Source organism: Anopheles nili, chromosome 3, assembly GCF_943737925.1.
Source record: "Anopheles nili chromosome 3, idAnoNiliSN_F5_01, whole genome shotgun sequence".
In the NCBI taxonomy this organism is placed as follows: Eukaryota; Metazoa; Arthropoda; class Insecta; order Diptera; family Culicidae; genus Anopheles; species Anopheles nili.
Window position 1 is genome coordinate 74,868,861 of NC_071292.1, and position 8,349 is coordinate 74,877,209.

Here is an 8,349-nt window from a genome sequence, read left to right on the forward strand (position 1 = left end):
ACGCATATGCAAACCGCTTACAATCTGCCGCATGTGTTAAGCTGCCGGAAAGCCTAAGGCTATGGCAGAAATCGAAAACGAATTACTTCCGGTGGTGAGGCTTTATTTCTGCATTGAAACACCGACAGGCTTTCAGCGGCATCTAAAAAAATAATATAAAGCGCGCGAGCCTACAATTCACGCATACGATTATTCAAATGAAGCCAGTAATGAAATGATTTTGCTAGTATATTTATTCGAACCGCATTGGAAACGTTAGCTTAATTTTTCCTCCTTTCAGTTTGGAAAGTGGTGCGTTCTTTCTTCTTTTTTTGCGTGACTTTTGTTCAGTGAATCCGGCCCAAATAGCCAACGGTTATCTTAATTTCCTGCATCTGTTTAAACGTATAACAAAGGAAGGGAGAATTTGCAAAAGTTTAAATTCGAAAAGCTCTTATTTCATTTGTCCGGGATGTGAGCGTGTATATCCGTCTTGTTTGCATCGAACGACCGTTAATACGTGCCGATTGTACCGTTTGCTTGACTTTTAAAGTGCTTTCGTTTCGGTCAGAGCCTCGTTTGCCATTCTTTGTTCTTTGCGAAAAGAAAAATAAAACCATATTTAGCCTCATTTTTATTGATAAAATTGTCTTTTTTTGTGATCTCAAGTCAATGAGTTGTTTTCTTTAAAAATGTCAATAAAAGTCGTTTTTAGAACGTGAACTAGAAACGTGGTACTATTACACCTTCGTTATGGTGTAGCCTGGTCCGAGGTTATCCTCATCTGTGGTTTCAAGCTATTTAATATCATCATCATCTGAAGTCTTTGTGTTTGAATAAATTTTCTCCATCTCTCCATGGTATACCAGGCTAAGCTGTGAACTCATAAACGAACGAAGAAATGACCCGCAGTTGATGTGGAAATCGTGAGCAATGAAATTATGACCAGGATTATAGCTCATCGTCGGCAAAGTTTCATTAGCCGAGGTTGCCGCTTTCGTTATACCATTTTTTTTCTCACGCGATCCATAACATAAACGACTCACAATCCCAGGGTCGATCCCAAATTCGTTGCACGGCAAATAGATGCAATCGAACGCACGTTGCAGTTGGTCCCCATTTTGGTGGCTTCGACATAGACAGCGCACGTTGCGAAAAGCTGCGTATCGAAAGAATGATATGACGATAATTTAAAAACCATAAAATATCAACTAAAATATTACAAATACTTATAACAAAGTGATACTAGAGAGAGTTTACGTGAAAACATGAAATTAAATGACTATGACAGATCGTCATGAATCAAATGACATGTAATCTATCCGTAAGAGTTAAAATGATTGATACGAAGAGTATCTTCAAGTTGTGTAAGATAAAAAGAGAGTCATATCAATTTGGGCGGTTTTTTTTATTGTGATTCTATCAGTGGTAAAAATCATAAGCGATAAGATAGCATCCTCCGAAAGCCGTTTCGAAGGAAAAGACTTGCATCCATCGTGCTACGTTTTCAGACCTAGATTTTTCGTGCGGTGCTACGGAAGTGTTTACTGGCGGTTGTGCGGCATTGGCCGTACATGCAAACTACATTTGGAAAAACTAATAGTGTCGTGTTTGTTTTCTTGCAGAACCTTGGGCTGAATACGCGAGAAGATCCCCGTTTCGTGACTGCCGGTGGCGAATGGACAAACGAATGAAATGATACCCCGCGGCTCGTGAAGACTGGTCGAAAAGCAAATCCCATGACCCTTGCATGACGCGGGCTTAAATCCATCCATTTTGGCCTTTCCCACGATGGAGGACGTAAATCAGGAACTTGGAGTCCCGGAGGAGACACAAGCAACCGCACCAAACGATGGCCCGATGCCGGACGATACGGCGGATGAGATTGAGGTGGATCTGCTGCAGGAGAAGCTCGCGAGGCAGGACGACGATCACGTCGACTCCACCAAGTCTTCCATGGAGAGCTCCTTCACAGTGACCGACTGCAACTGCTCGTCACTGATCGAGCGCACGGAGAAATTGGACGCCAACGAGTTGCAACTGGACGCGAAGGTGAGCGAGCTGATTGAGGATCTCATAAAGCCACACGAAACGCGTCGGTGCGAGGAAAAGTTTAAGGTTCTCACGATCAGTGACGCTGTGGAAACGATCGACGATCTGGGGGTGACTGTTGTGGCGTCGGCAGCGGCGGTTGTAGTCGCCGGCAGCGGAGATGGAAGTGATAGCGGTGTAGAGTTCGGCGCAGGATCCGGTTCCCTAACGGACACCGGTGTGTTGCAGCGGGCACTCAGCAATAACAGCGCCGGTTACGCAAGCAGCTGCTACGGTCTGGATGGGGAACCAACCGGGATGAGTGTTTCGTGCAACTCGAGCATGATAAGCTACAGCTCTGATATCTACGACAAGACTGGTAATACCGTCTTGTGCGGGCGGTTGAGTACGGATTACTGTGCGAGCGAGGGTGGAAGTGAGAGCTCGTCCGTGACGGGCGGTCCGGTCAGTTCGCTGCGCAAAGGTGCCTGCACGATCAAGAAGAAGGTGGCTGTGAAGGAACCACCGTTGACCCGGTCGCCACGAAAGTCCTCCGAGAGTGTGTCCAGTAGTGGTCGAAGCAGTTCTCGATCCAGAGGCTCTTCGTTGGGACGCTCGGTTTCATTAAATCTGAAAACGACTCCACCCACCTCGGCTGCGAATGTGGCGGCTGCTGCCAGAGAACGGGCACGTTCTCGGGACAAATCCGCCTCGGCTGTCGTTGGCAGTGCCGCGACTTCCATGTCTAGCAGTATGAACCGAATCCTGCAGACTCCAACAAAACCGATACCTCCGCCAAGGCGTCCACTGAAGCCGGATTCATTGCCAACCGGGATCAAGGATTCGCCGTCCGGTCAGCGAGTGTCTGTCTCGCGTACTCCGTCCATCACTCGGGGCCGTACGCCGTTGGCAACACCAACGGATGACGGTCGGTGGCCATCGGTCGGCGGTAAGAGTGGTGTCAGTTGCGGTGGTGGCAATACGACACCGCGTTCCGTCCGAGCAACTTCGGCCGTCCCGGACGGAGGAATGTCCATTAAAACTCGCATCGGGCCTTTGTCGCTGGACGGAACCAAACCGGGCCATAGCGGTACGGGTTCTCCGATGAGCTTGACCGGCGTTGCGGACAAATGCGCCACCTTGCCTCGTCGTCGAAAGGAACGCTCGGCTGAAGATTTGAAGGCAGGCGCCATTGCTGGGTCCGGTTCTCGTAGCAACTCCGTATCTCGCGAGCAAGTCTCGAATCGGATGGCGATGTCGCTGTTCAAGAAGCTGCCCTCCAGCGGTAAGCCAGAACTAGGAGGGGGTTCTGGTGCGAACAAAATCGCGCTCCTGTCCTCGTCTCACGCAAGATTAATGTCGTCTTCGTCGAAAAAGCTGGCCCAAAAGACGAAAATCTATCACGAAACGAGCGTGCAGACAGCCATCACTGGGCAGGATGTGGCGGATGCCTTTGGAGGTAATGCGCGGAATATCCGCATTGACGCCGTGGAGATGGTTACCAAGCAGACACAGTCAGACATCCGCGACAAGGAAATGGAACGACTCGAGGAGAAACTGAAAAAGGTTACGGGCGAGTACACGCTCCTGATATCGAAGCTGTCGGAGAAATCGCAAATGGTGACGTCACTGGAACAGAAGTTGCTTGTCGAGCGGGAGGAGAAGCTAGCCGCTCAAAGAGAACTGCAAAATAACACCGATCGGGTGCTGGGTATGCTGGAGTCAATGCAAGCCGTCCCGAGCAACGCAGACAACGGCGAATGTGACAGTCTGCTGATGTTGGAATCACAGCTGCAACTATCTGGAACAGTGCTAGAGAAGAAGCAGGATGAGATCGTGCGTCTGCAGTCGATCTGCCGGGCGCTACAGATGGACATGGAGCGTTCGCTCAAGAACCAAGAGGAGCTGTTGCGCCAAAAGACTGAGTTGGAGGAGGAATCTAGCGAGATGCAAGATTTCCTGCAGGTGGAGAAGCAATCGTGCATGGATGCGCTGAAGGAGGCAGAGCAGGAGGTGGCAATGCTCAGACAGAGCTTGCAGATGAAGGATGGCAACATCGAACGGCAGCAAGAGGAATGTCGCCATCTTGTCCGAATAGCTGAACAGAGAAGGTACAAGATTGTTCTTTTGAATTGTCTGGTTCTAATCTCAGTGCGATTTATTTACAGACAAGAGTATCTCGGAATGCAAGCTAAATATAACGCACTGGAAAGTCGCTCTAAGGATATCCTGCTGCAGCAGGGAGCTGCCGTCTCAGGGGCCTCCGTCGCCCTTTCGGGATTAGGATCACGGCTGGACAACCTGGTAGAGCAGCTTATCGCATCCTACAACATCTCTGAACAGGATCTCGAGGTAAGCGTTGATTAGTGCCAGACTGTCGGTTTCTTGTTGCGATTCACGGCTCATGGATAGTGCCTTATTTTAGTAGTTTCTCATAGATGGTTGTAGTGATTTCTAAGTTACGCAAACTAAAAACTAAACGCCGTGTTATAAAGCCATCGTGGATCATCTACCCAAGAACCGTTCACATCTCGTCACTAACATGATTCTCCCTTTCACCAAACAACCGCTCTTTCTTTCTGTCTTTCCATTTCTTTCTCTGTATCTCAAACGGCGAACGAATCCTCATGCTCTCATTGTTCCCGTTTTGGTTCGATTTATGCGCGCTTGAAACCGTGTGTGGCTTGTGTGATTGTACTAATGTGTTTACAAAACAAAACAAAAAAAATCAATCCACCTCCTTTCCCACGTGATGCGTGTTTGTTTATGTTATGTCCCTGCGATGCACCGCATCGGTGCACGGCTCTGCACTGTCCACTTCGTTTGGTGCGAATGGAAATGCAACACCAAACAAAACACGCTAATCTCTGAAATGCATTGAATGTGTACATACGGTTGTAACAAAATTGAACGATGAAATTACGTACTGCTTGTAGCGATTGCGAGCCATACGGTAAGTGAGTGAGGCGTGTGCTTGCGTGTGTGTGTGTGTGTGTGAGTACAAAAAATAAATAGTGCGAGTAGTTTTCCGGAAACGACGTAGCTCCACCACAATACACCTTTTTACTCCCGATGTCCTTTGCTGCAGGTTTTTACATAACCATTCCCCCGTTTGTATGGCTTCTTATTAAGCGATCAATTGAGTATTTATTCGATCTACTGTTTACCTACAACGTAGGTACCGGTTCTACAGTATGTACAGGCTTCCTACGTGAAATTATAGACTGATTTGGCACTGGTGCAAATGCGACCGAACGTTAGCACTCGTAAAACTGTTGCTGCATGTCGCAAGAATGTGTGGTATAGAGTTTAAAGCATTTTTTGGCAGCATGTCAAACATTAAATCCGGGTTATAATTGATACCTCGGTATTAATACTACGGTTTGTCTCGATATCCGCTATCATTACCCAGCATGGAGTAGGTACCTTGAACATGAAGAATATATCTTGAATATACCACTTCATTTAGCTCAGTTCTCTTGAGCATCAGCAGCGCCATCTATATGTGGGCTGTAGATGTTATTTTCATTTAGTGTGCTTCACGTAGATACATGGATAGTTAAATTTTCCGTTCACATCGCATGTTTAAATGGTCAATTTGTGGTTTGTGGTTTGAAGCACTTTTCCCCAAGCATACCTCTTCGAAGGTGGCTAATGAAAAGCTTTATATTTCTCATTTTTCATCCCCAGGACGTGATCTATCACAATGAGGCTTATACGAACAGTGCGAGTAGCGGCGATGGTAGTCCAGAATACGAACAAAACGCAGATACGTACTCGGGCAAACACCCGCAGCATACGCATCATCAACTGCAGTATCAACAACACTGTTCGGACTCACATTCGGCTGCTAAGGGAAGCGCAAAATCTGCGGTAGCCGGATGTGCTGTACCTCTTTCTCCCCAGCGGGGCCAGTCATTCATAGCTGCCGTAATTAGCGCCATCAAGAACGCCACCAGCAAGACAACTGTCGTGAAGTCTGCCGTAGGCACAAATGGCGTCCCTGTGAACAAAGAATGCCGTGAAAATAATGGCCATGGTATGTGGAAACGTCCTTTTAGCTATGCTATGTCGCATGAATTCTAATACGATGTTGTTTCATTTCGCTAGAATCGGATTCAACTGAAATGCTCGATTCGGAAACGGAACCGTGTTTAATGATGGACAATGTGCTTGAGGATGTCACAATGCCGGATTCGCATTCTCACAACATGGTATCGTCTTCAACGCGTATCTCCCAGATCGAAATGCCGTCATCAATGGAAAGTGGCGTAGGACCTACCAGTAACGCAATGACAATGGCGCACGATGAATCGCTCGACAACCTTTCGCAGGCAATTGCCAACCGTCAGCAGATCGAACTTCAATCCAATATGATAGCCAGCGGACGATCGCCAAGGTTCCATCACTCGGTGAGCAGTAGCGAACAGCAACAGGCACGCAACTCGACATCAGCATTAGCGTCGACTGCGGCCTGTGCTGTGACGACGGCCCCGGATCACACGACGGCTAGCCATTCTTCGTCGCTGGACGATGACGAAAACAGTTGCTGTGCTGAAGCATCGATGGCGGAAATGCCCTCGATCTGTGAGTACTGTAATGCGCAATCGCTGGTCGACCAAGTGATCGATGTAGACAATCTGATCACGAAACTGCTTAAAGTACTGCGCATCGTGCAGATGGATAATGACCACTGCATACAGGAACTAATCAACCACAAGTACGTAGATGGGTGCGGGTGTATCATTTATTCGACATTTTTATTAACGAAATATTTGTGTTCGCAGGAATAAGTTAGCGATCACGAATGAAGAGATTCAAGATCGCGTAAAAGAATGCGAGGAGCAGAATTTCAAGCTTCAGGACGACCTGAAGGATGCTTATCATCAGTTGCAGGTGCGAGGAAGCGAACTAAATACCAATAAGCTAGATTTGCTGAAACACCGCAAGGAAATTGATGTGGGTAGTTGTTGTATTTTGTCAATCTCGATCTTTAACCGGTTTTGTGTTCCATTTCAGAAATTAAATGAGGATATTTGTCAACTGAGTACGCTTTGTAGCGACAGCAAACAGACAAAGAAGATTGTGATCGATCGCGAGGAGATTCTAAACGCTTTTAAGCTCTGCAACGAGGATGGGGTCGTGCCGGAGCAGGAACTTTCGCAATTTATCGTTCAAGCGTGTACTGAGGTATTTCTCTAATCTTAGCATTAATATGCTAGTTTCCCATCTCATTTTATAATTTTTTTCAACATTTTTGTCCAATGACATTAATTTTAGATTCCGAAATTGAAAACGAAGTTGTTTGAAAAAGAGCAACAATTAGCGACAATGGCAAGCAATGCATCAAATGGAGCCAATCTGATGATGACCGCTAGCTGGCACCAAGCACTGAACGAAGCCAAGAGGCAGTATGAGGCGATAGATCGTGCGCTAGAGGTAATTTATCAATCCTAACGATCGCATACCATTATTGTTCTGTTATTTTATATTGTGTATTGTGTTGCTCATTGTTCTAAAAGACTTTGGACAGCGTGAAGTCTATAGTACAACAAACACCGGCTCTAGCAGAATTGCAGCGTGATTTGGAGGAAACAAATTTTGCGTCCGCTTCCAGTTTTCCGCTTGTAACAGCAGCTCAGCTTAGTCAGCTAAACTGCGGTCAGGTCGGGACGTCGAATGGCAACGGTGCCGGTGTAAACGGAAATGGTATTATAGATCTGAATGCCAATGAAACGACCATCGCAAGCGACGGCACAGGAGTGAGCGCCGATGCAAACTGTTACATTGATTCAACTGCTTAAACTATTTGCTATTTGTTGTGTATTAATTGGAAGGATTTATTTATGTATTTCTCCAACAACTTGCTAGTTGATTTATTTTACTTGTTCTTCTTTATTGTGGAATTATTTTCGATGCTGTTTCGTGGTTTTTGTTAATAGGTTTCGTTTTAATTGCAATTCGTCAACGTATAACTTGTATTATGTTCATCAACGTTCACTGTATTTATAAGTTGATTCTGTTTAGTTGGTTTCACATAGCGTGTCGACCGATTCTGTAAACCGTTAGAGATTTCTAGTAATTACTAGACTATGAATGGAAAAGAAGCATAAAACAGATTAACTATGTTCCATAGTTCCATAATTAATACTAGACGTAGATTTTGATTGTGATTTGCTGTTCTTGATACTATATAGACTCGACTTGTACCGAAGTACTAAGAGAAGTGCTGAAATTCTACCATACTAGAAAAACTGAAACACTCTTCATAGGGACAAATTACGTTAATGATAATAATTTATTTCATAAACGCATTTGAAAAGCAACAACATATGTTCT

General features: G+C 45.9%; 1 protein-coding gene across 1 annotated transcript; it reads left to right on the forward strand.

Moving 5' to 3' along the window:
• Positions 1-1,770: 1,770 nt before the first annotated feature.
• Positions 1,771-7,814, forward strand: LOC128725070 (uncharacterized). Its single transcript, XM_053818789.1, has 8 exons — positions 1,771-4,121; positions 4,179-4,362; positions 5,701-6,049; positions 6,121-6,730; positions 6,798-6,969; positions 7,030-7,200; positions 7,291-7,449; positions 7,533-7,814. Exons 1-8 carry the CDS (start codon positions 1,771-1,773, stop codon positions 7,812-7,814), a joined length of 4,278 nt encoding a protein of 1,425 aa, XP_053674764.1.
• Positions 7,815-8,349: the final 535 nt, after the last annotated feature.

Coding starts and splice junctions, on each gene's coding strand:
- LOC128725070 (XM_053818789.1), top strand. CDS start 1,771: ATGGAGGACGTAAATCAGGAACTTGGAGTCCCGGAGGAGACACAAGCA. Junction 6,050..6,120: donor CCGTGAAAATAATGGCCATG/GTATGTGGAAAC, acceptor TCATTTCGCTAG/AATCGGATTCAACTGAAATG. Junction 7,201..7,290: donor TCGTTCAAGCGTGTACTGAG/GTATTTCTCTAA, acceptor CATTAATTTTAG/ATTCCGAAATTGAAAACGAA.